This window comes from Strix aluco, chromosome 3 (genome assembly GCF_031877795.1).
Source record: "Strix aluco isolate bStrAlu1 chromosome 3, bStrAlu1.hap1, whole genome shotgun sequence".
Classification (NCBI taxonomy): domain Eukaryota; kingdom Metazoa; phylum Chordata; class Aves; order Strigiformes; family Strigidae; genus Strix; species Strix aluco.
The window spans coordinates 117,240,926-117,268,667 of record NC_133933.1 but is presented as its reverse complement, the minus strand read 5'-3'; the positions used below and the strand labels follow the sequence as shown (position 1 = coordinate 117,268,667).

The 27,742-nt window shown below is 40.6% G+C and overlaps 1 protein-coding gene across 4 annotated transcripts in view; it reads right to left on the bottom strand.

The window, feature by feature from the left end:
- LPIN1 (lipin 1) overlaps positions 1–24,983 on the bottom strand; it is a 55,438-nt gene extending 30,455 nt beyond the window's left edge. For 2 of the 4 annotated variants that reach the window (XR_012622685.1, XM_074820076.1), the window contains exons 1-10: positions 22,997–23,109; positions 15,652–15,852; positions 14,239–14,334; positions 12,661–12,995; positions 12,171–12,290; positions 10,927–11,034; positions 5,993–6,122; positions 3,774–4,083; positions 2,182–2,275; positions 656–843 (exon numbers count right to left, since the gene is read on the bottom strand). Coding sequence is in view for 3 of the 4 variants with exons in the window: in XM_074820076.1 (XP_074676177.1) it covers positions 656–843; positions 2,182–2,275; positions 3,774–4,083; positions 5,993–6,122; positions 10,927–11,034; positions 12,171–12,290; positions 12,661–12,995; positions 14,239–14,334; positions 15,652–15,852; positions 22,997–23,080 (1,666 nt within the window). In the remaining variant the exon portion in view is untranslated. Of the gene's footprint in view, positions 1–655; positions 844–2,181; positions 2,276–3,773; positions 4,084–5,992; positions 6,123–10,926; positions 11,035–12,170; positions 12,291–12,660; positions 12,996–14,238; positions 14,335–15,651; positions 15,853–22,996; positions 23,110–24,880 lie in introns of those variants that run through there. The other 2 variants (XM_074820077.1, XM_074820078.1) reach the window with 2 other exon arrangements.
- Between the last annotated feature and the right edge of the window lie 2,759 nt (positions 24,984–27,742).

Below are 27,742 nucleotides of genomic sequence, written 5' to 3'. Positions count from 1 at the left end.
AATGATTCAGATAACAATACAACTCCAGTGAGTAACAGTATATTTGAAATGTTTTAATAACTAGCTTCTGAACAGCAATCAGTGTAGCATCAGTGTCATGATTTTATGATACTGTATTACTGCAGAAAGTGCAAGTCATAACGCATTTATCCTCACATTATACAGTTGGAAGTTCAAGGCACAGAGCAGTGTAAATGATTTATCTAAAAATCACACAAGAAATTGGGGGCAGAGAAGGAACTCAGGTTAAAGTTTCCAACTTCCCCTCCTCGTGTCCCCATTTACAGACCACCTTTTTCATTCCTGACACCGACAGCTGTGAATTTCCTAGCTATACTCTGTACCAAGTGGTAAAAGTACCATTAACACTATTGTGATACAAAACATTACTATCAGGAAATAAAAATACCAATAAAATACTCACCAAAAAAATGTAGCATATGGTGGATTACTAAAATGTGTTAAAAATCATAAAATAATAGACTTACATAGGATTTAAGTATGAAAAATTCTAGGAAACTTGTCATTAGAGGGACAGTATTTATCTTCTCAACACATTCTTAAGTACAGCCACAGGAGGGCACTGCTTCCTCTGTCTAGGATGCTAAAATCTGGCTGACAGCACATACCTATAATTCAGAAAGTAATTCTGTACCTTTGGTTATTTCTTTGTTGTCAGTAAGGCCTCCACAGAGAGAAATGGCAATCGAGGGCAAATCTCGAATTCCATCTGAGGTGTTTTCAACTCCACTGTCAACACCTGAGCTCCCAACAGACTGTGGAGACTGGCTGGCGGACCGTGTCCCTGTCTCGTTCATGTTCTTGCTTTGGACATTATCCCCACTGGAAAAGTAAAATCAGGAATTCAGTCTTCATGTATTCATTCCCAAATTCGCTCCCTTCAAAAAGCACCATTTACATTTGACACTCACTTAGGAAAAAAGGAAGAAAAAAAAATTTTTGCTTAGTTTTGTTGTAAAATTTCAACAAAGTAGCACAGGCCTCATGTACCTTCAAATATTAGATTGCTTCTACTTACTTGCCTAAACTACGCATGTATAATTATAGCTTCACTTATTTAGAAAAGATAGGAAAAATAAGACAATAAACTGTACAATCTTAGTAGACATAATAATGCTACTGTAAGCAATGTTTGTGGTAGTTAAAACTATTACCACACAGGAACAAGAATAAACATATTAGTTTATCATTTAATTTATATTAATTCTATAAACTGATAGCTAAACCCAAAACAAAGGATGTGTATGTTTGTGTATTTATGTCATGTATATATAATAAAATGCTCCACATATAAACTACTAGGATTAAAATGTTAAGAAACAAGAAATCATTATACCCACTTAAAATCTGTGTATAGATGAGATCATTATTACAAAGTGCAGGCTCATCCAACTCTGCTTTCCATTCCAGATTTACATGAATGCACTTAAGAAAGGAATTTTCAATCCAGCTTTTTTCTCCGTATTACTAATCTTTCTCAATTTTATTGAAATGCTAATATTACAACAGCTGAGTTTAAGCAAGCAAGAAAGAAAAACAAAATATGCAAACTACTTTAGTTGTTCCTCAATGACTTTAGTCAAATGACTAGAGTATGACGTGGAAAGAGGACTATAAATAAGAAGGTCTAATAAAGATAGGAACAAGTTGGAAATTTTATGTTCAGGGTGCAATATTTTCATAAATAAATCTGTCATGCATCTTCCAAAAATTATTTTCTAACATTCATATTTATAGGTGATCACCCACAGCAGAACAACATCAGAGCAATAATGTTGTGTTAATACTGTTAACAGTAAGAAATGTTCTTCACGGTACTAAGCAAGGACCTAGTGATAAATATATTCCAAGGCCAATTGTTCTACCAGGGCATGTAAGACTCACAAACATCAGTGTACATTACATACTAAACCACCATCAATATATGATGCTTAATTGACCGAAATAGAAAATCAGTTTCAAGCACACTTCTCAGGCCCAAATGAAGAGCCTTCCAAAATCTCTAATATTCCTCTCTACAGTTTTATTTTCCTTCTGCCTTCACCTCCGCTTGGACTCTGAAAAAGAGGTCTTATCTGGTTGGCAATTAAGAGTTTGATCTAAACTGGAAGGTGGTAAGAGCTCTTTTAAATAGTAAAAATATAAGCAAAGGACTTTTACTTCTTGGGGAAATAAAGTGCAGCAACTTCTGGATCCATGTCAGTGAGGTCATCTAAATAGACACCATCAGCACCAAGATGCCGGCTTCGTTTGTCTGTAAGGGACAGCACAAATAAGCCTATTAATGAGCATTTTCTGAGTAACAAGCCAGAACTGTTATTACTGTCTAACCATTCACTTTAAGATTGAGAAACCAGACAAGTTATAACAGTCTGTGAACTGTATTTGTATAAAATGGTACTGCCAAAAATTGCAGAACAAGTTGCTCCTATACATTGCTCAGACTTTGAATACACAAAATGGGACAGCAGAGGACTGTTTTGGAGATATGCTGAAGCCTCCCTATCCCACACAAACCCACTGGGAATTAGAAGTCAGTGGTCACTGTAGGAAAACAGCAAAATGAAAACTTTCTGAGTATTTGCATAGGCCTATTATCACAGTAAGGCAATCAGAGCATTTAATCTCCAAGAACTAATCTTCAATCCCCCCTTGCAAAAGGGAAATAACAGATTATACTGTAGTCACTAATACACTATAACTGGCTTGTTAGGGAGACAAGATACTGTTTAGCACATACAACTGATGTGTTGTGTGTGCACATGCACCATTGAAGGGGACAAGACAACCCTCCTAGGTCTTTCACTAGTACCAACACACTGAGTCACTGTTGTCCTGTTGTTGGTAGTGCATTCAGATAAGTAACCACTGTAAGACCAAAACCTAATCTGGAATTCATTTTAAAGCCCATGACTTCTCACCATCTCAATTTCCAAACACCAGAAAAGCAATCAGAAAAAAAGTTACGTAAAGACTGAATTGTAAGCAGAGAAACACTGTCATTTTTGTCTTCAAAGACAGTGGAATGCATGGGAAAGTGGCTAAGAAACTTGTACATTTACTGATTAAAAAGCAGCTGCACAAACAAGACTTATATAGGGCTTACATAATTATAGAACAATAAGAGCTCTAAAACATAACATTTGTAAGCAAATAAATTTGATGTGAAGATTGTAATACTTATTATAAAATACCACAGATTTAGAGCCCAGAAGTTAAGAAGTAGAAAAGCAATTACATTTCACACAATCAGGACAGGATGTGTACCACACAGAACTGAAATTGCTCCTGTGAAACAAAAGCACCTTATATTATAGCAAATCTGTTGTTTGTGCAAAAGACATTCTACATCTTTGTCCTACAGCAGAGAGGTTCCACAACTACCAGCAACACATAACAACTCAGAAAGTAGTCAAAAGGAGGTAAACCAGCAGATCTACAGTGTGCTTGTACCAAAAAGTGAAATTTCTGAATCTGTCAAATATGGATGAATTTGGAGCAAGTTTTGCAGTCTTGCTCATACACAGAGCTGCCAAAAATTCCAGTTCAAGGAGAATCTTTTATCTTACTATATGGCTCCTGTGCATGATGCACAGCTCAGGTTTTGAAGGTTCTTTCCAAAGCTTATCTCTTTACCAGATCTGTAAGTGCTTTCAGGGCACAGATTAATTTATATAGCAATAAGGTGCTTTATCACCACGAAATTTAAAGACAAAATCATACATATAAAAGTGCAGAATCAACAGCTTTACCTTTCTTTCTGGAAGGAGAATCTGTCTTGCCAGCTGTTTGGGCTGAGCAAGCTGCAGCTTGTTTTATTTCTTCATTGGTAAGCAACGGTGGTACAGCTGCTCCTGAAGATTCTATCTCTGGCTTATTTGTCTCAGCTGGTAGGGGGTCACTTTCATCAGCAGTTGCTACATCTGCTTGTCGAAGGGCAGGTAGAGGAGATGCAGTGTTAAGCTCCTCTACAGAAGAGCTTTGGATGACCCGAAAGTGAGTGCTTTCGGAAGGATTTACATCCACCATGCTGGGTTCCTTTGCTTTGAGCAGAGAACTGGCCTGTGAGGAAAAATAAACAGATTGCTATAAAGAAAAGCTCTAAAAAAATGCAACAGCCAGAGTTTAACCTGTTCTGTTTGCTCCAGCAAGATCAGATTCTCAAGGTAATCAACTACAGCACAAAACCACTACTAGCTGAGGAGGAGACTACAGTGTACAAAAACCTCTCTGCTGTGCATTTGCTTGTGCAAAATTCATCTGTATCTTGGGGCCAGGAAAGATTTGTTCTGCAATGTGCTCTTCATTTTCCACTCACCTGTCTGGGAGCAGATCACAGCTCCCACCCTGCCCTCCTCCCTTCCTGTGCAAATCCTAGCTTTTTTTCAGAAGGTAACCCTGACAAACATGGGAAGGGAGTGCAGACTGGAGTCCTTACACAATCAGGGTGCTCTCAGGGGCCAGGACAGGAGTACACTGTCATATAGCTATACCCCTGATTTAGATTTTAAATCACTTTATAGGAACAATTCCAGATCTCCGAGTGTGGGACAGGAGGTTTTCTTACAGACGGGAGCTGAACTCCTACAGCAGCAGCTGTATAGCTGCTATGACCTTCACATCATAGCAAACAAACTCTTACACGAAGATCAACAGCATCCAAAACATAACTCCCAGTTCAGGTATGGCCACATCAACTCTGAATAGCTTGGCTAGGGACACAGACAGGGACTGCAGAGGGAAAAGCCTTCAAGAATAAGATTTGCAACACACACCAGGCTGGATGACTGGGATAAAAATGAAACACCCAAATCCTAGACTGGAGATGCCAATTTGAAACTTCTGCCTGGACCTGTGCACTTAAATCAGTTCACTATGTACAGAAAATAGCTGCCAGTTTTCTTGTAATATACATGAGGAGGAGAATAATGCAGATGGGACAGTTCATCTTTGGCATATTAAAGAGGCCAGAGCTCTTCTGAAGGAATTAAGAATTCTGGATTCTCATCCTTACTTTTGTCACTAGCTACCAACAGTGAATTCAAGGTAAATTATAGTAGTGTCATTATAATTCTGGTGCCACCACCAGAATGCAGAAGTCTTCTTTCTGAGGAGGATATCCGCTTCCCATGCCTGCAAAGCAGGAATTTTGTTTCTTCATACTGTTTCTGACCCCATCACCCCTGCAGTCCTTTCTGCAGAGAAGCCAGCCTTCAGCAGAAGGGGACAAACCCCGCACCATCACTGCCCCCATAGTTGCAGTATGCCACTGGAACTGGACCTTTATTTTTCACACCCCGAGGCAGGTGTAAGCCCTAAGTCTCCCCTCTCCTGTATTAATGCTCTGACTTCACAGCTATCACAAGAAGCTGGCCAGTATATGACTGACCTGCAGTGTACGCAGCAGCACATGGCTACTGTGCAGCAGGAAGACAATGCTGCTGGCACACTGCAGATCCTGCCATCTAGCTGGGCCAAATGGCTTCAGGGAGGAGACAGGCACCAAGCCAGTCAGCTCAGCCAAGAGAACAGCATGTCTGGGCATGCAGAGATACAGAACTGCAGGTGTTTCTGGATGCTTATGTACTCAAGCAACTGATTATAGTTTTTGTGAATCACACTGCTAACACCAGGCACCTAACTTCCATCTAAGACCATTTATGAATTTCAATGATTTATCAAAGGACATTGGGTTTGATTTTATATGTTATTTAAGCTTCTAACTTTTGCAAGACTAGGTGTCAGGTACTTCATTTTCTACTGTTTATCACTGGTGTTGACAACATCCATGGTACAAGGTACTTTCCTGTACCTCCTAAGGAGCAAGATGTAATTCACTTACATAAAACACTGCAATTTTATGTAAAACCAGGATCTATTCCCTCTTCATCAGTCTGCAATAGAATAAGCACATGTGACCCATTAAAGCACAACAGATGCTAGCAGGATTTAAACAAATTACATTCAATACCTTTGCAGCCTGGGGTAGCTCTCCCCATGCCCAGTGCATGTGGGGATTATTCTTCAGTCCACTTCTATCCATAGGTTTACTGACTAATTCTGAGTCACTTTGAGGAGTAGGAGGGCGTGAACCTGATGGGCTGAAGAGAAACAAACAAAAAATATTACAAAACCAAAAGTAACCACAATGCACTAAGCACTTTCTAAACTGATACCCACCAACCCAAAGCACTGAAGATCTAAATTAGTCATTGGAAAACTGCAAGTGTGAAAGCATGGAAAAAGTTTAAACAGTTCAGGATCCTCTTAGACTAGCATTCAGAGGTTTCATCCATTTTTTAGTAAGTGCTGTCACACAACCAGGATTTGAGAAGCTGAAAGAGATGGAACAAGACCACTGGACCTAAACATTTCAGGAGGATTTTTGTTTTTCTGTGTGAAAAAAAGAACGGGGGTGGTACAAGCAGCAGTAGATGAATAGATGTTAGTATTGTTATAATGGATGTGAAGTGCAGAAATTACTCACTTGCATCAACAAGACATTTTATCCTACCTAAGTAATAAATTAGTCTAAGGAATCCAGCTGATCACTTCTTTCTACTAACTTGTTCAGTGCAACCCTTGGATGCATGTTTATCAGGAAACCAGCAGGAGAGCTACACAAAGAATTTGAGTCCTTCCAATTAAAAAAATATTTGTTTGTTTTGCTGACTACTTAATATAAAATATTTAACAAGTAATCAGTAAATTATCAGTTTGTAGCATATTTTTAATGTGATGAAGTCAATAATGTGAGGTCAAATCAGCCATTAATAAATAATGGTTCACCGATTTCAAGGACAAAAGGAAAACTTCTGATTATCTACTCTGCCTTTCTGCATAACGCAAGTCATAGTATTTCACCCTGAACCCCCAGAGCAAAGCCCATTATTTTTTGTCTGACCATAGCACGTCTTTGGTATACTCATGCAATCCTAATTTAAAAACTACAAGCAACAAAAGAATCTACAACATTTCTAAATCAAAGGTCCAAACTGAGTTACTTTCACTCTCAAAACCAAAAAGCTTCCTACATTTAGTATAAATTCTTCATGCTTGATTTGGTCTTTACCTTCTTCTGGATAAACTGAATATCCAAGACAGTTTTGCTTTTGTAAGGCAGTTTTCTAGAGTTGGCTGGTAGGGAATTCACTAGTCACAGGAAAATAATTACTTCTCACTAACACTAAGCAACTTTCAAAAATCTGTGAATTTCATATCTGAAAAAATAGCAACCTAATTATCTATATCAGTCCTTGTTTTCATCTATGTTGCAGTAAGATATACTCTGAATGTGGACAAATGCTATGACTTTTTAGCTACAGATAATGATGTCATCTAACTAAACTGTAAAATTTATAAGCAGTACCACTGCGGAAGATCTTTTTTGGTCATAAGAATTTCAAATTTTTATCAGTCCTACCATTTGACAGATGAAGGAATCAATACCATGTGATTTTAAAAGTATTTTCAAGCTCTAACGATTCATGAAATGCCTGGTGGATTTTTCAGCAACTTCTACATCTCCCACTGACAAGTTTGTAGGATTTGCAGTATTTTCCATGCATCCTAGGGCCCACTGAAACCTTGGAAGTCAGGTGCACATGCACTTCAGAAAATCTCAGCAGACAATAGTGCTTCTACTGCTGCTTTAAGCCCAAGACATCTACATTTAAGGAAGTGTTGTCACTGCACGAGTTAATCTGTGCAGTACACACATTGTAACCTTCAAAATACTACTGTTTACTTAGAAAAATCTCCAGTCTGGGCTCTGGGGTATGTTCAGCCCAGGTTTACTTACCCAGACAAACGACCTGAGAGAACACAGGCATTGCTTCAGTTTGGGCTAGAAACTCTGCATTTTGCAGTGAGAACACTGACCAGGGGGAACCTTGCCTTTTCCATAATTTTCCCTGAAAATATTGTTCCCTTATACACTCAAATAAGTGGGGAAGAAGCCCAGGCTGTTACTCAGCATCCCAAGAACCATGATGTATATTCCCAGCCACACACATGAAAGTGTCAGAAATATGGCACTTGCATATGTACATATACTAAAACAGACAGAGTTCTGCTCTGAGAAGGCTCTTGCTGTGAAAGGCTGCCCGATGATCCATGCACGAGTCTGAGTTACTGGTTCAGGGTAGATATAGCTACAAGTATAACCATGGTAAGCTAGAAACAGGGTGAGCATCTAACCCCCAAAATATTGCCCACTCTCCCAAAACAAAGTACACAAAATACACACTATCTACTGAACTTTCAACACAAGCACAATGGAAACATCTTAATTCTCATTCTATAAATAACACTTTTCTGTAAAATAAAATACAAGGATTTAGTAGTAACAAAATGTTAGATCTTCAGAATTCTTTTCCGTTGATTTCTCCTTGTATATTAGCGTAAAAAATGCCAATACAACATCAGGGTAGACCAGAATTTTCATTGCAATGTCATCTTAATTTAAAAAGCCCAAGACCAAATCAGACTGCAAACATGCATCCACAAGGCAAACAGGGTAAATTATTTTGTTTGTATGAAAGGCTATCAAAGCATTCTCATTCTTTATATCATCTGGAACATAAGCTGGAATTTTCTACACGACCCACAAACGTTACTACAGGGTTGGTGGCTTCCTGATGAGAGCTGGTTTTCCCTTAGAGAGAAATACCTTTACTGTTTTCTTCATATGGTATATTGTTGTTTAATACTCAATAGCTACTCTCTCCAACTAATATCTCTCTGGAACAGCAACAATAATCTCTGTAGTTTATGGACGCAGATGGCAATTATGCCTACTACAGTCCTGTTTGTATACTTTTTGTTTCTACAGTTCTGCTTCCGTACGTAATGCCAGATGTCGTCTCCTTTACCCGCACTGGGACTATTGTGGCTGCTAGTCACTTCACAGTATTGCCACCAAAGTAAAATGAAGACTAACAAAGCTCACAATCACATTCCTTTAAATTTTTTTTAGCTCAGTTAGGTCAAACTAAATCCTGAATTAATGTTACGCTTGCACTGGGCGTCAATAAGGCTGAATACTAAGACCGTGTAGGATATGTAACCCAGTGACAGTATCCTGCAAATGCATCCATGGACCAGATTCAAAATGGGTCCTTTATTCCTTATACCACCAAGACGTTTGTTTTGGGCTCAACCATGCCTTGCAATTCCCCTGTCCATAAGTTAGGCACTCACCCAGCCCAGCTTAAATTCTCTTGCCTTACATAGATTGCTGAGATATTGCAGACCAAACTAGAGCCACCCATCCTGTCAGCACTGCACAAGAAGGAAGGGCAACTTCAGACATTTAGATCAGCATATCTGATTCACATCCCATAAATGCTGATTATTTGTGTCACAGTCCTACGTATTCCTTAACAGCTATGATTGTACTTAATGTAACGCGATGTCAAAGAACTTGGCCTGTAGTTGGCAGTTCTGCAATAGGAAACCACCCTGATCTTTGCAGTGTTTCCCACTGAAAGCAGAGGGCCCTGAGAAAAAGTCCTGTCTTGACTGAGGCCAAATAAAGTAGGAAAAGTTAGTCAGAAGCGAAGAGACCTGCCTCATGTACATGTCACAACAATAGCCAAGAGCCTCTGAACCTCCTTTGAGGTGGTCGTCATAGAGTTTCTTATTTCACACAGCGGAAAATGGTTGCAGACACAGAGGGCTTTACTCAGACAAGTTACTACAGCACTTTAGCTGTGTATCTGGACTGCAGGACAGGTGAACCCAGAGCAAAGTTCATGGAGCCACCCAGAGCACACCACTGCTCCATCCCAACCTGTGTGCCTACCCTTCCTTCCCATGAAAAACACTGAGGAGATCAGCCCTTGAATGCCCAGGATCTCACCTCCACTTGGTGCTGCAACATGGTCAGGTTAAAGAGGGCAGACCTAGAAGCTGGGAAAACCTTAAGATTATTGGTTTCAATACAGCCTTAGGCACCTAGTATGGCATCTAAGTTGAGATAAGCAACAAGCAATTTAGCTCAATTTATTACTGAAAGCTTCCTCAGCATTAATGGAGAATTGTAGAGATCATATTCAGATGCCTACTTAAATTTTTTTAACCGAGTTGCTGTGACTTCTCTCCATTTACTTAATGAGGAGAAAGGGCCTGGCTGAAGAATCTTGAGACACCTCAAATTTAACATATCATAAAAAGTGTCTGTATCCACTTTTAGCTCTGTAGAAAAGGGTCCACAGACAGAGGAATCCTCTACTACAGCAAAGGCTTAAGTCTGGGTCTCCTAAACATTAGACAAGATGCCTTATCTACTGTGTCCTCTTTGCTCTATAAAATGCTCCCTCACTGCAATCCAACACAGAGAAGTCTTCCTTTCCCCCAAATCAGGGAACAAAGGAAGAGAAGCTGTCTCTTTGTACTGGGTTCCTCACATTACAAGCTTTGCACTCCTTATTGCTCACTTAATCTGAGGGCTTTGTTTTGCTTTTACTTTTGCAACCTATGCACAAGCAAACAACTCAGGAAAACCATGGGATAAAAATGTAACTGAAATATACACTGACTGTAAAAAGCCATATGGAAATGTCAATCTTCAGAGGAATGTAAGCTTTCACTAGCTAAGTTTTCTTTTTTTTTTTAATCATCTTAACTTCAGTTTTAACTCAGGTTTTCACTGGTCTGATTTTTATATTAGCCATCTTTATTCAATAGATGATTCATCAAGGTAACTTACCTCCAGTCAATGCCCACAAAGTAGCAAGTAAAGGAAGTGGTTTTCAGTGTCACTTTCTTTCAAAGTGTCTGGGTTAGCAATAAGTGCAGTTATAAATTCAACAGAGTTCATATACTGTGAATGTGTTAAAAGTGTATTAATGTGTTAAAAGGATTAAAGAGCAGCCCAGAAAAGAGGGAGGACAACTGTTCTACCTGTCTGGAGGAGAAAAGTGAGAAGGTTGTTGAGGACAAGAGTTAGACAGGCCTCCGTCTGCTGGAACAGTGAGAAGGGAGGATTGCCCTGTGCAATCTATAGGCTTACTGGACAGCACAGCATGTTGGTAGAAAGAAAAACAGGGTGTCATTATTCACAAGTGCTGATTAACATAAGCTCTTTGTGCATTAGCTACATGAATGCTGAATTTACATCTAGAATTTTCAAAATCCAGAATACTGCAAACAGAATGTACAGTTCAAAAAGCCATCGAAGGGGCAGTGTATTGACAAATGCTGTCACCAGACTGGTGAAGCTAATCACGTTAAGCTTTACAGTCAGTGGAAAAAGTTTCTTCCAGAATCCAATTCAAAACATTAAAATTAGGCCCTTGCTCTGAAATAATCTCCCCACTCTCCCTTCCTCTGCCCCTCAACTATATACACAGTATATTTAGATTAGACTTCTTAGGATAAAGTCTTGAGAATATTGCTCCACTCCAATAGTCTACATGGAGGGTGTAGGGCACATGTGCACAGGGCACACACACAGAGACCACTAGAATTATAATGCAATGTACATTAAGCAAAAAAATTGTCCCTTTTGATAGCATTCTGTAGACACAAGAAAGGAGGTCCAAACTGATCTGTTTTGACATCAAAGGTACACACATGCACACAAATACACAAACAGCAAAAAGTAAGCATTACTGTGAGTGTTGTTTTCACACAGTAGGTATTTCATGTCTAACTGTGTAATTCAATAGATTAGCTTTGAAAGGGACACAAGAAGTTCATATTCTTAATCACTTAAAAAAAAAAAAATCTTGTTTTTATACATCAACCTTGCAAGTTCTTAAAAGGATTACGTCCAAAGTACTAAAGATTTATATACCTGCATTCACTTAAGTCCTGACAAGGTGTGTGCATTCAAGCAAAGATTCAGATTTCAAAAATGTTCATCCTCTCTACAGTACTTATATTCAAACAGTGACATTAACAGATATAAACATTCTTCAGAATTTGTGGACCTGCATTTGTATGCATGCACTTGTTGAATCAAGAACAAAGCTAACCTGAAGCCTCTGTACACTCTGATTTCAAATATAGAAAGCACTCATCTAGTAGTTGGCAGCGACCATGTTTGATACCAAAATTTTTAGTTAGATTTTATATAGCACTAGCATATAAGACATTAATGGAAAGAGGAAGATTATTTAGAACTGTACTATCAGAAAAAGTACCTTTGAATAGGTGACCATTCTCCATCTGAATGAGGGTAAGATGCAGACTGAGAAAACGTAGAAACTGCAGCAGCCTTTATGTCAGATACATCATCAACAAAGACATCTGGAACAGGGATCCTACGTAAAGGGAAAGATGTGACATTTAAAAACCATACTTGATTACTGAACTGTTATATACTTCACATAACAAAAAACCCCTACTGCAGAGAAGAATTAGTGTAACCTGAACTGAGACAGAGAAAGGTTATCCGACTCACACCTTCTAGTTCACAGCATGATGGAGGATTGTACTTATGTTTTGAATGTCATTTTCGTGATTTTGGTTACTAACATTCCCAATAGCTTTTTAGCCTAAATCTTTTTCTTAAAAAAACATGTTCATCAGTCACGTGTACTGACTTAGATAGAAATTACTGTTAGAAGGTATGGAATAGAACATTAATCCAGCAGTAGGTTTCCATTACATATCTCAAATCCACTGTGATACCTTGAACTGTCCAATGGTTCTTTTTCTTCCTCTGAGCTAATCTCTATAGGAAACATGTCTTCATCTTCCGATGTGTCGCCAATGTCTTCTCTTTTTAAGCTGTCTATTTTATGGGTAGACTTCCTCCTCTTCTTCCTCCTCTTTTTCACAGAGCTACAGACTGGAGATGTTTCAGTAGAAGGCTGGGATCCATGGGCTTGGGGTGGTACTTGTGAGGATGCACTGTTGTCCAGGTTTCTTATCCTGTCTGTGGAGTTCCTCTTCAGCTGAGCTTCCATTAAAGCAGTTCCCTCAGACAGAATGGGAGATGTGGAGAGATGATAAGGAATTACCTCCTGAGAAAGAAAAAATTTAAACCATGCAACATATTAGTTCCTCCACCAGTTGTAAATCTAGTTCTGAAATCCATGCACAATTGCCAAAATCTAAGCCATTTATTCATCAGGAAAGTAATAAAGATTAGACATCTGGATGCTCAGTATGATCCTATAGCATATGGAAATTGTTCCATAGCTGCACCTCCTTAGACAAGCCAGGAACAATACTCTTAACAAAGAGGATCCTTTGAGCATCTACTATTGGTCAGATTATGGCAAAAGGCTCTATCCACTTGATACTAGATATAGAGCAGAAACAAAATGCTAGTTTATAACCTGAACATTTTGTAAAATCCAATTCTCCTTCACAGTTCAGATGACAGATAGTAGTCAGGTTTATAACTAGGTCACACAAACATAGTCTTATTCAGTCATATATATACATCTTTAGACACTCATGGAAGTATTTCTAGTGATTTTCAGTCACCAAATAACTGTTATCACACAGGAGATTTAAATATAAAGATCAGAATATTTAAACATAAAGATATAGAAAGAAATAGTGCACGTGCACACAGCTCTCACCTGAAACTAGTACTATCATACTCAGTGTAAGAATCTGAAAACTCATCCCACTCTGGACAGTGACAAAAATTGTTGGGATATCTGAAGAGACATGCCTGTAAAAAGCTTTTCTTATGCTACATTATGAGTGGACTGTTCAAAATTATTGTGACCATAACTTATTTAGGCTAGTAGTTAAATTACAGAGCTCAAGAGCAGGCATTCTCTTTTAAATATAATTCCACATGAATAATAGTTGCAAGATCACGTCTTTGGTGAGTACCAGAATTATTGTGTGCACAGATATTTACAGGGCATGTGGACTTTTACTGTCAGTCTGCTGAGTGTATATGTTCAAAGTAAAGATTTCTGCAAAAAGCAGGTCCATGGACACATTAACCTCTGTTGTACACACCTTTGGAGCATATGAACATATCTGTACATGTTATTTCTGCTCACACACGGGCACGCACATAAACTATGATTTATTTTCCAGTTATGTGATTACCTTCTTTAGATTTTTCCATATCTCAGCCACTGCATAGTATTGAATTTTCATAGCAGAAGATTGTCCAGAAACTTTCAAAACTATAAAATGGGTAAAGATGTATTTTTCAACAAAATTCCTAAACTCAAAACTGACTCTGAAGAGCAGGCATTGAATTTTTATCAAATTAAAACTAGCTTTGACTCTTACCTGATCATTATCCATCTCCTGCACAAAAAAGGCCTCTCCATTGTCTCCTAGTTTCATGTGCAAATCTACAGCCTCTCCATTAATTTCTATGTCAACCTGGAAGACAATAAATATACTCTCGTATGAAAATAAAATTATTTTAGGTACACAGTTCCTGTTCAGCTATCCTACTGCTGTCACTGGGCAAATGCTTCTCAGGGAAGTGTAGGAAACCTCATAAAAAACATAAAATAGTGAACTTCTCTGTTTCTCTCCTCACCCCTTCACAAGGCCATCAATTGACAAAATGTTTTTTCTAAACTCATTCAGCTCATTGCTGGTTTGCTCCTCTACTCAGGAAGGTTTATAGACATTATATAAAGTTCTGAATCTTTTTAAATGTAATTCCGAATGCTTCACTCACAACACAGACCTTTTTGCTCTTTAATTCATAGCCTAATTTTGAATTGTGCAAGAAGTACTTTCACAAGCAAGTTCTTAATATGCTGTCTTTCAAATTCATTAAACAGACTTCTCTTTACATTATGGGAAACTCAAATAAGAAAAATTGTTTTACATTCTCAATGCAATTCACGTGTCTATTTCTTCCGTACATTTATCTCACTGCTATACAGTCCCAACTGTTTCCCTTGCTTCTCAGGATGATCTCTCCCTTTGACTATAATCGTTCTTGGCACCAACTCCACTTTCACTGTATTTTTTTTGGAGACTTGGACAAGTCTACATTTATGTTATACTTCAGGATACAGTATATTATTGTCACGGTAACATTTTCAACTTTTACCCATTCTAAATATTGGAATTCCTTTCTGATTTACGTAAGAGTTGAACAATGTCTGTGATGACATTAGGATCTTTCTGCTGAACAATTATAGCTACATTAGAACCTAGACTATATGTAGTTACAAATTATTTTCTAAAATAATCTGTCGTGCATTACTCACTGGCAACTTCGCATCTGATATCATACTGCTAGGTCATTCAGCCTGGTTACATTTATCTCAAGGTCTTCACTGCTTTTTCTAGCTTCAATTAACCTCAACATTCTGTTAGCTGAAAATATTACTTCATTATTACCTCCCTTTTTGTAACTATCATTGAACAAAGGGGTCTTAATACACTAATGAAATCTAGCATAGGCCCAAATTAGGACATTCAAAATTTTGCTCTATTGAAAATAAATGGTACAAATGTCGTGACTTGTTTTGGTTTTATTATAGTCAATGTCTTACAAATTATGCTTTGAAATGCAAGAATCAGTAAACCATTTTAATTGAACCTTGCCTCAATTTGGGCACTTTATAAAGAATGTCTAAAGAAAACCTTGACTAGCACACCACAGAACATTCAGTAACTTTCATGCCATTAGAGTTAACCCACAGACAGACATACCAAAATCATCAGTTTTCTTACCACTTTCTCCCTAGAACGTAGAACTCCCATTTTCCCAAAGCGTACATGGAAAGGGGAACACTGAAGATTTCCATCTGGCTGACGTACAACAATTATATCTATACATCCCGACAACGTGGCTGGGTTTAGTCCCTTATAGAGCTCCTTCACAGTTACAAACACCTGCCCTGCTAACTGTCCAACGTAATTCATGGTTTGGACCTGAAAGGCAAAAGATAGAACAAGTAAGATTTTGATCCCCGCTTTACATTTTAGAGTCATTTGAGACAGAGATTCCAGCAGTGGGGTTTTCTCCTGTTTCACAAATTAACAACTTCACACAGAATCAGGATTTCCCACCTAATTTATTTATAGCTGACGCATGTTTGTAGAGAGCTATTAAAAGACAAAAGCAAAAGAGAGCTTGTAAGTCAGAGAATTGTAACAACTTTCAAAGTTCATAAAATCATTTGCATTCAAAACCACTGTCGGACTTTTAGACTCTGCAGCTCATAAATGTCTCCAAAGCATTAATTCCAAAATAACATCTCCTACCATTTATTGTGCCCTCACACCAAATATACTTTTCTCATGTATTTCTACAGGCTTTAAGGGCAGGGCAGGTGAATGATTTTAAGCAGATCTAATTTCCCCTACGCTGAAGTCAAAGACTATTTTCCCACTTTACAAGGATTTCTCCTGTTAAAGGGTTATTATAATGCGTACGCACAATAGGTAAGCATTAAGATTTGACAAGCAACCTTCAATCCACAGCGTCTGAACTTCAGAGTGCTTCCCAATGCAACTTTACTGTTCTCGTTTTAAAACATACTTTTAGTATCAGCAGGTTTATTAAAAATCAGGCATGTGTTGATGGTTGAAGTGATTGGCTTTACTTCCCCTGCTCCTGGATTTATTTAGTATTTAGCATTTAGTGTCCTTCTTCTACTCCATTAATGCATGTGCTGTTCATGATCCATTGATAACACTCCCCTAGACAGGACAGCATGCATACTTAGACATACTTAAAAACTCAGAAACTCTTTTAAGGGCTCTCAAAATATGAATGAATTTAAGCCAATACCTTCCTGAACAGTAGAGATTTTAAGGACTTCCAGTGTCTATTGTTTTCATTATTTTTCCAACACTTCTTGCAGATTCTAAAATACTGATTTCACCAAATTCCTTGTGCACTCAGTATAAAGAGTATGTCTCACATACAAGTTCTTTGCTAGGCTCTACAACATCACCTGGACATCAATAAAGAGACACTTGCAGGTTAGGCAACACTAAAACTCCCGCTGATGGTGATGAGAACATAACTGAGCTCAGTCTAAGAGGCAGTCACCGCACTGAGCTGCACAGCATGTGTTAAGCAGCATCAGCTGCTACGACAGACTCTCTTTCAGCTGTGTTCTCTCATAAACAACAAAAAAAGGTGTGAAATGCTGTAAAAATAGCTTAAATTTTTAACTGTGATTTATACTTAGAAACAAAAAACTACTAAAAGAAAACAGTGAAAGAATTACAGTAAAAAAAATGGAAAGTTAGGAAATGCTGCCATTAAGGCTGGTCTCTTCATGCATAGCTGTTCTAATTAATTAATGATCACCTGTGGTTTTTTCCAAAAGTCCCTCCACATAGGATGGACTGAAGCTTTGCTTTCTTCTCTGTTTCTACTGCAATACATGGGTATCAGGACACAAACCATGCTCTGAAGGAAGATTTATTCATGTTCCTTTGGGCTTTATGATAGGCATCACTACATTGCCCCTGAAAAGAGATGGTGGTTCTCCCCACGTGACAAATGGGGAACTCAATGACAAAAAGATTAACATTCAAACTAGGCACCAATTTTGGAAACCAAAGAGACTTTTTAAAAGTATTTAGTATACAAGATGTTAACTAATGAAAGAACAATCTCTAAATACTCTTTGGAGAAGCATTTCTGCACAGCCCTCAATTAAGGGATCTAGAAAGTGCCAACTACTGAAAAGTCAACATGCAAAAACTTCAAGTCAGAAAGAGCCACGATTATATTCAGTTCTTCAGCATTCAACTGGTATTAGCACTTATGGGCTCCTATTATACATTAGAAACATGCCTTCCTGAATTCAAATCTAGTGATAAGCTGTTTCATAGGGAACTGCGCTTGAAACTCATGCTGCACCCTATGCTGCGTCAGGGAACAACAGGTTGGAACAGACCTGTAGAGGTCACCTAGTCCAAAAGTCTGCCCAAAGGAGGGGCAACTTGGACCAGGTTGCCCACAACCTTGGTCTCATTGAGTTCTCAATGTCTTCAAGGATCGAGATTTTTCAGCCTCCCTGCACTCCTGTTCCTGTTTGCCTGTCCTTACAGCAAAAATTTTCTTCCCAATATCTAATCTGAATTTTCTTTGTTGCAACTTGTGCCCGTTGCCTCCTCTCCTATCACTGTGCACTCTAAGATTCTGGCTCCATTTCCTCTATACCCCCCAATAGGTAACTGAATACCCTGAAGACTGAACAAAACCAGCTCTCCCAGACTCTCTTTTTAAGTCATAAACTCTTGGCCCCCTAATTATCTTGGTGGCCATCATCTGATCTCTTTAAAAAGCTGACACCACACAGGCATAGGCCTAAATTCAGAAGTGAGCCTCCAGGGTGACAGATGTCAGCAAACTTTCAAAATTATCCCTTTGCTTTGGAAAAATACTTCAGTTTCTACTGTGGATTTTTCTAACCTAAAGCATAATAAGAAACACGTTTCTTATTGAGCTAATATTAAATTTAAAGATGGCTACAATTAGACTCAAAATTACATGGTGTAGTTCACCCCAGTTAATGCTTGGTCTGCTGAAGCAACAAAATTTCTAAGTGCAAAACAGCCACAACTTCCTTGGTGGGGAAGGAGTTGCTGGGACAGTACATACACCCCACTGTTCGGGAGAGTTACGGGCAAACAATCCAAATATGAGGACTCACACATCCTCTTAACAAGTTACACCAGGAGGTCTCCTAAACTCCTAAACAGAGAATTTTGCAACTAATCTTGTTCACAACAAATCTTAGCTGCACTGCCTGCACTGTTTTAGGACACAGAGATTATTTTTATACTAGTGAATTAAAAAAAGGTAGACACCATCCTCAAGCTCTGAGGCCAACTGGCACAGCACAGCTTGCTTCCATACAGTGAAAGACTCTGATGCCTTAAAAAGAAAGTGCCGCATTCAAACCGTCAGCTGGTGATGGACACTCCTTTCAAGCTGGGCTGAACCTGACTTGTGCAACAAAAACACTGCAGGATTAAAAGAAAAACTGGAAGACTAATCACATAAAACCTACTTCCTCAGGAAACTAGACAGAAATGGTTTTGTATTTCATATGTAGCAAACAAAAGATGCTGTAGCAAAAAGGGGGAAGAATTCAGGAACTGGACTCGGATGTAGGCCCTTTATCCTAACTTTTATACATGCCAACCAAAGCTGAGACTGTAGTCTGAGGTTTGTAAATTTATACTCCAAACCTAAAGTCAGTCCATACTCTGCCAGTACTCCAGAAAACCAAAATTCCTCAAACCCCATAGAGACTGCCTGTGGTTTTGGAGCAACATTTTACTCTGGCTACTCCAAGAAGTCTTTCACTTACTAAACAGGCAGCAGCAACTTCAGCAGTAAACATGAGTTTACATCATGGGTTAAACCCCCAGTGCCTCCTTGATAATTATACTGAATTTAGTAAAATTCTTCTTCTCACACCATGCTAGTGGACATAGAATAGAATATTTTTTGCTGCTAGGAAAAGTCAGAATCCTTTTGATCTAAGCTTGCAGCAAGTGAGAACAGCGTGTACTGCTTCTGTCAGGATTTTCAAATGGCTTGAGTTTTGGTCTTCGCCAGGAGAGACTCCACAGCTCTATATCATGCATCCATTATGAAATTAGAAGTATTTTGTAGTATAATTCTTAATGTCAATTTAACTAGCATCTCCTGCCAGGAAGCTCAGAAAATTTCCAACTCTTTTGATGGAAAGACAGCAGTCATTTTTCAGAATTGATCATCCCATGGAAAAACAAATGAAAATAGCTAGGTGTTCCCTTATTACTTAACTTAGCAAAGATTGACCTAACAATGTTAATTCTTTAAAGTCCCACTCTACTGGATGCCACAGTAAAATCAAATGCACTGTCATCTGGATAACCCACTTCTTTCATACAGGTACACCAGACTATGTCCTCTAATTCCACAGAAAAAGCTAGTAATTGTACCCTTAGTGGCCCATTTTTTACAGCCCAGCTCTTCCTCATACCATTTCATCTTTCTTTACCGTATTTTGTAAAATAAAATACTGAAAGTCATACGACTAAAGGCCTTTTTTCCCTTCGCCAGACCCAGTGCCTCCTCAGATGCCACAACACAAGGCATAACAGGTTAGATATCCACACACACCCAAATTCATTAGGGATATAAGTGCTATTCAACATGCTCTAAAGATAGTTTTTGAAAAAAACCCATGATTTAGGTAGCATGCTGTAAGGGTAATTAAAAACTATAGGAAAACGCCAGTACAGAAGATTTTGAAGAGCAGGACAAACATCTGTTGGGACTGGTTTAGGAACAGGCAACTGTAATCTCTGGGACAGAGACTGTCACTGTGTCTGTGTCCAAAGCAGTAAACCAAATCGTATCACATCACAGACCTGACCACTACAATTCGGTCATCTATACTGAATCTATTTAAATTACAAAATCTGTTTCTGGTACATTTTAGGCACAGGCCAACAAGCACTCTCCCAACAATTCCCAGGCACAGCTAATGAGATAAAATGGACTAGGGACTACTCCCAAGGCCAGTTTAACAGTCATCACCTTCTTCTAAAGGTTAAGAGAGCTGTATAGAATAGATGTGAATAGATGGTGGTAGCTGGTCTGGCCACCATTGACTTTGGCACCGTTTCGTTCACTAGCAGGGATGTAACATTGAGGTTCCTTTCAGCCCCTTTTCTCCAGTTCTACAGTTATGACTCTGCAGGGGTTTTGTAGGCCATGATAGGAAGATTTGCAGCAATGGTAAACATAACACAAACCAAGTGCTTAGCACAAAGAAACACAACACATGCAGACACACCTTTCAGTTACGCTTTTCATACCCGATGTCATGATGAGACCCTGGTTCACGACTGAAGTGATAAGTATAAGCACAAAACAAATTGACTTTCCTAAGAACTTCTCCATTCAACTTGTGAAATGGTGAAAGGGAGCCAAAAATTGATGGGCTAATGTTCAGTTAAAATAAATCACTGCAGCTCTGCTGCTGACACTGAACCTATGACAGTTTTACAAACCTGATCCATCTGGTCCCCTGATCTGCCCTTGGCTTCTGTTTTGAAGATGTAAAGCTTGAAGGAGACCAGACTATATTTGGGAACCAGATTGTGGCCCCTTCAAGAGAATTACTCCTCATTCACAAAAAAGTAATTTATAATATTTCAACAGCTCCTAGGTACTGCCACTCTATTATTACATATAATTTATTTTCTTGACTCTGAAGCAGTTCAGTTTTGTTTCCAGTACTGAACACCAACTCCCTCTACGGCAGTTAATGGAATTTTACTATTGACATATTCTTTACCATGAAAAACAGTATCAGAGGTTACATTCTAAAAAAGATTTATGATAAAAATGTAGGGATTTTTTTCAAAACTAAGCTTAGCCTTCATGTCTGTACCACAACCATAGCAATGATGACTTCGTAACTACAACAGCACACAATAACTATCGTTCTATTATTTTTAAGAGGTACTTCTGTTTATTCGTAAATGCTCAACACACTGTAAAGTCACTAATGCTGTGTGACCATCACATTCAAACCTCTTAATATTTTAACTCATTTCAGGTTGGAAACTGAAAATCATTAAGAACTTTCAAAAGCCTTTTTCTTAACTATGTGTTAGCTCCCACATCAATCCAACCCAAGGTCACTGTCACGAATTCCCATCCCACTTTTTTGAGTAAATTCCCAGCCAGAACCCCAAAGTTATACTTTACTCAGAGCAAAATCAGATCCTGGATTTACTTTCTCTAGAGAAGCAGTAAAGACACTGCACAGGACTTTAGGAGACCTCAGTTTAGGTTCCTGCTTTCCTACAAGATTCCCACACAGCCTTGGGCAAGTTACTAAGGCTTAGATTTTAGAGGGCGTTTAACTCCCTTTGGCCTCAAGCAGGGTCTATGACTGTGGCTGTACCTCAACTGCAGCATGCCAAGCTCATCAGAGTGAGACACAGACAAGCACTCTCCTTGCACATTTCTTTTTCCTGGGAAAGGAAACCTGGACACATGACCCAGAAGGGATCCACAAGCAGCCATGACCCTGATTTGGACAAGGTGTTGAGGGAGAACTCCAGAGCACTCTGCTGAGCAGGGTGATTCCGGTTGTTCTGTAAATACGAGGGTGAGCTCCGTTCAAACCTGATTATGTGCCCATTTTTTCTAGACTTCCCCATAGCCACAGCAGCGTGGGACAGACTGCATTCCTGCAAGTGATTTGACAATACGTCTGGTCAATCAGGAGACTGCATGTCCCAAATCAGAAAGCAACATGCAGCATGTGGCTGCTGGCTCTATACCAGAGTAAGAGCATTTTGCTTCCTTCCAGCTAAATCTCCAGAAATATTTTAGGTTTGGGATTATTCTGGGCTTAATTCTATTAGGAACTATTTGACTCCTACTCCAAGTTAGCCAAGACCAGTGCCAAAAACCACGACTTCTTATAATGGCCAGAGAGTCAAATGGATCAAATGTCAAACTTATCTTCCAAGCTGCCAGTTCCTTCCAGAACCCATACACTCATAGTCACTCACAGATAAGGACTCTGACTATGAGATGACTTTTCACTTGGTTCTGGTATTGCACTATCTTTCAAATAGTTGAAACATTACGTGGTCCAATACTTCACCAAGTCCCCATACAGGACAGAATATTTTCTTGAGAGCAGATGAAGTCAAAAATTCAAATTTAAGACTCAAACTTGCCTTTAATGAATGTTCAAACGAAGGGAGGACTGGCCTATAGTCCCACAGTCAGGGCTGGCACTCAAGAGTCCAAGAGAATTATTTCATGGCCAGTTGAAGTTTACAACCATGGTCCCCACACCAACCTCCCAACCATACATTCCTAACCCTCCCAAATCTTGCCCTTGTGTCAGCACTTAACACCACTAAAGCCATAGAAAAATAATTTCCAGATGGATCAATGGGATGATCTGACTCACCACATAACCATACAATTGCTAGTATTAACTAAAGAGAGAAGCTGAGAAAGAATCGGTGGTGGGTAGCACCAGGGACACTTCTTTTGGCATTTCAGGCAATCTCGAAATCATACCTCAAGAATTCTCCTTTCCCAGAGATCTCCTGGACACCCTTCCACATTTCCCTGGATCTCTTTGCGCCTCAGCTTCCCAACCATACGGTGCTTCCCTCCTCATGGAGACACTCTGAGGGAACATACACAAGGGCTGACAGCCCTTTGGACTGACGCTGCATAAATAGGGTCAAACTCTACAACAAATTGAAAAGTACAAACTAATGCCTGAAACCAAGAACTTTTGAAATAACTGGAGAATATATGGTAGGTCACATACTGTGCTGCCCTGTGCTACTGTTGTGATGTCAGAGAAGGAACATAAATCAGAGTGGAAGCACAGCAATAGCTTTACACTATGCTGATACCACTAGTGACTTGGCATCCTTACTTTCAGTGGGATTGGAAAACAAATTTGTCCATTAGGCCATAACTTTACATTTTCCACATTTTCAGAGTTTAAAGTAAGTTCTTACTGTATTTCAACTGCTTTTGATGATGGCTGTCTGTATGTGTGTTCATAGATAAACAAATGTACGCACCTGCACATCCTCAGGTATGGAAATGGGCCAAAGACTAAAACTTGCCCCACTCCCTTACAATAGACCACACTGAGTCAGGTAAGTAGATATTATCAGGTAGTCTATATTCCGCATTAAGTAATTGGAGCTATCAGGAAAGCAGAAAGTATCTAAAACCATTAGAAGCTATTTTCATGGTTTTTTGCCTAAAATCATACCATAATTATGTTGAGTCTTTACCATCTTAGCTCCTTCACTGTCTCCCCACTTTTCCTCCAGTTCTTTTCGTGGAATTAGGCTTATTTTACTGTAACAGGAGTACATGCATCTGACTTCTAACTGGGTACACTGATGACAGCAAAACCTTATCTATGTACACTAAACGTTTGCCAGTATTTGTTTCCAAGGACAGCAGAGACACCAGTAAAGCCACCCAGAAAAAAAAATAAACAAACCACTCCAAAACACCCTCCAGACTCCGAACCAAATCAGAGGTCAATAGATCTACCGAGGTTGAGGACTTTACATGTGAAAGGAAAAATGATCTGCTAGTCTGCAACATCAATGCTGAGATCCTGTTATCAGTGCAGGCCTCTACACAATTCCGCTTTTTGACAGAGATAACAAAAATACTGCAGTTTTGTCTCCTCCCTGCCTCCACAAGATACATTCCTTTTTCTTGAAGGTTGAGGAAATACACTAATCAACAGAAAAACTAATAGCTGTTCTGGGGTGGGGGGGGAGAAGAATCGCATAAAAGAAACCCAAAATATCTGAAAGTTTAGTTTCATATGTAGCAATTGCACTACTGCCAGCCAGGCTCTGCTGTGCCACTAAATCCCTCCAGCCTGTCACTGCTTTCCTTATTGCATCTCAGGGAAAGTATTAACGAAGCAGTGGTACCAATGCAGCAATCTGCACCAGCAGTTGCCAGCCAAAGGCAAGGAAAATATTATTTCTAACGTGAAAGGGAAGCAGCGCACTGGACTTCAGCAGCTCACACAGCTCGGCAGGAGCCGGGACCCCAGACCGACCCCCCCCGCAGCGCTGGGTACCTCCCTCTGAAGATACACCAGCAAAGCATTCGATCTCCCTCTAACCCCGCGCACAAAGCGCTGCCAAGCCCACACAAACCCAACAGCTCCGCTGCCTGCTGCCACTCCCCAAACCCAGACTCCTCGGCAAGGAAAGGCAGATGCCGCGGGCGACCGCCCGGAGCCCCGCCAGGACCGGCGGGATGCCCAGGCCGGCGGGACCCGCTGCCTCCACCGGCTCCAGCCCTCGGCGGGGCAAGCCAGGCCCTCCCCGCCCGGCTCAGCGCCGGGGCGCAGTGCTCCCCTTCCTCCCGCTCCCCGCGCCGGCCGCCCCGAGTCCCGGCACCCACCTCTGCCGCCCGCCGCCTCCCCGCGGCTCCGCTCGCCGCCGCCTTTCTGCGCGCCGCCCGCCGTGGCGACAGGGACGCACCCGGCTGCCCGGCAGTGCCGCCCCGGAGGAGGGACCGCAGCACCGGGAGAAGGCGCGGCGGGGCGGGGAGAGCACCCCGGGCCGGCGCTGGAGCTGCCCCTGCCCGACCCGCCTCCCACCGGCGCAGGGCGGCGGCGGTTGGGCCCCGGCGGCGGGGCGGGGCGGGGCGGTGGCGATTGGGCCCCTGGCTCGACGGCCCCGCGGCCTGGCGGCGCTGAGTCAGCGCGGGGCGGTGGCGCCCTGAGGGGACCCCGCGGCTGGGGGCGGGCGGCCGCCGGACCACTCGCCCCCGCGGGGCCTCTCGTGGGTCGCCCCGGAGACCGGCGGGGGCAACTGCGCTGCCCGCTGCTCTGCCGTGGCCGGCGGCGAGCTTCGGCAGCTCAGGGTATATTTTTATTTATTTAGGCCATTACTTCAAGCTTGAAATGATAATCACAGAAATACTTTTTTTTTTTTTTTTTTCACCGGCTCTTGTCAGTCGATGTCAAAAATGTTTCACAAAGGAGGCATCTTTATTCAGGTTGGTAGATGGGAAGGCCAGAGAGCAGAGAGGGCTGATGGGCACCGACTGAGGACACAGCTCCCAGAGCACAACACTCACGGCCGTAGGAAGCACTTCTTACAGTGTCATAAATAAATGCTATGAAATAAAGTTTTTTCCACCAGATGGATACCAGCTCCCTTCCACTTAAACCATATTGTAACATCCTTTAACACGGAGTGCCCTAGAGAAATAGGGAAGTGGATGTCTGTGATAAAAATTAACTGATAGAGGAACCTTCGAGGCTTTTTTCAGGCCTGTTTACAGAAGGCGGAAGAGGGCAGTGCTAAGTGTAAAACAAATGAGCAGGAAACAGTAACACGGGAAAAAGAGGACAAAGAATATGCACAAAAAAAGGATCAAAGTTCATCAGCTGAAGAAGCATTTTAGGCTTGAAAACAAGTTTTTCAGAGCTGGATTTTGTGCATTTACATGTTCTAGTCCCCAAAATGTTCACTGAAGCCTGGAAAGAGTTTCTTGTCGAGTAATTGGCGCTTAAGCCTTCCGTTTTCTATTAACTTTCCAGTTATACTGTAAAGCAATCCCCATGCAATCTCCTCCAGGTCCTCACACAATTGTAGTCCTTCAAACTGTTTTTCTGCGGCGCATCTTCCTCCTGTAGTTGTGTTAGCTCTGTCTCCACATTGGCTAGTCTTTGTGCAGCGCACAACTACAACAGAACCTCCGGGTGATGGGGCCTGGTGCGCACTCACAGACTTGAATCCCTGCTTCTTGTTCTCCTCCATTCCCACTTACACCGATGAGTTCACCTCAATTTTAGAATAAAAAAGTCAATGAAGACAGTTTCGGCCCAGGCATAACAAACAAGGGTCTTGACTTAATCCCAAAGAGAAAACAGTATGCAACTGAGCCCAGAAATACCTGCAGCTTCGTTTCCCAGACATACTGTATCTAATCCCTTGTCAGTGGACAGTCTGCAGGCAATGAGACGTGCTGGTAAATAATCCCATCCCTGATGTAAATACAAGAAGCTGTGTCTGTACTGGCTGTGGATCCTGACCAGTGCTCTGCCCACCACATTTGTGTGGAATACGGTCCTGTATTGTGTTCCCTCTGAGGGGGTGGTATCCTCCAGCCATCACTGTCCAGGACTGCTCTTGTTTCACTATGGTCTTTCACTACTATACCAAAATAAACCCACGATCGTAACACACTGAATCAAAACCACTGTCTTTCCACAGCCTCAACAACACCCACCCTTCTCTGCTTCTTTCAGAAACTCAGAAGCTAGAGCCTCAGCTTTGGAAGTACTGTATTGTGTTTAGTTATTCATCATGTCCGACCATCTGCTGCTTGACATAAAATAACCCACAGAATAATGCTCTACATTTTCAATGGCTCCACGTGCAAGATCGTGTTTTCTCTTCCTACAGAGCAGTGTAAATATAGCCGTGATACACACAAGATGCTGTAGAACGTGCCAAATGCTGGCACAGCAACAGTAAGTTTCCGTTAACAGCAGGGCACCATCTCCATCCTTCTGTGCTTTTTTCTCTGTTCTCACTGATGGTGTGACCACCGTGCGGGGCAGTGTTCCTCAGATTACTTCTTTGGAACAACCTCTGCCAACTGATTCTGAAATCCTTACTTGTTTTGTGCTGCACTTCAGCTCATAACTATTCTCACCAGTTACATCTATGTAGAGGACCAAGCACTAGTACATAATCATCTGTACCATCCAAGTGTTAGCGTGGTCATGGCTGTGGTTTTTGTTCTGCCCAGTGCAGAGCTTGGAGGACACTGTGGTCAAGAACGATTATGAAAAAGTAATCTGGAGTTACCCACAAAACTAGATAGCTGAGGGGGTACGGTCAGGAGGCAGGCTCTGCCCTTGCAAGAGAACAGTTCCTGGCAGTGTCATTTCCAAAACACAGGAAAAAAATCCTGTAGCATTTCCCCTTGACAGGTTTCTTTCTGGAGGCATTGTGTTGGGCAACACAAGTTTGTTTCTCAAGGTTTGAATTAAATCTGTCCACAAACTTTTGAAGGACATGCTCATGAGTGTTTTTCTTTCCACTCCTTTGCTGGTCTGTTATATCCGTCCATTATTACCTAACTCTTCATTCCTGTCCCAAAGAGCTTATAGTTTACGTATTCACTCCATGTTTGTACAGTTCTGGCACAGTGGAGCTCTAGCCTATGATCTGGGCTCATAGTTAATATGAAAATACAAGTAAGAAGAAAGTTGAACTGTGTGGTCTTCTGTAAATTAATAAAACT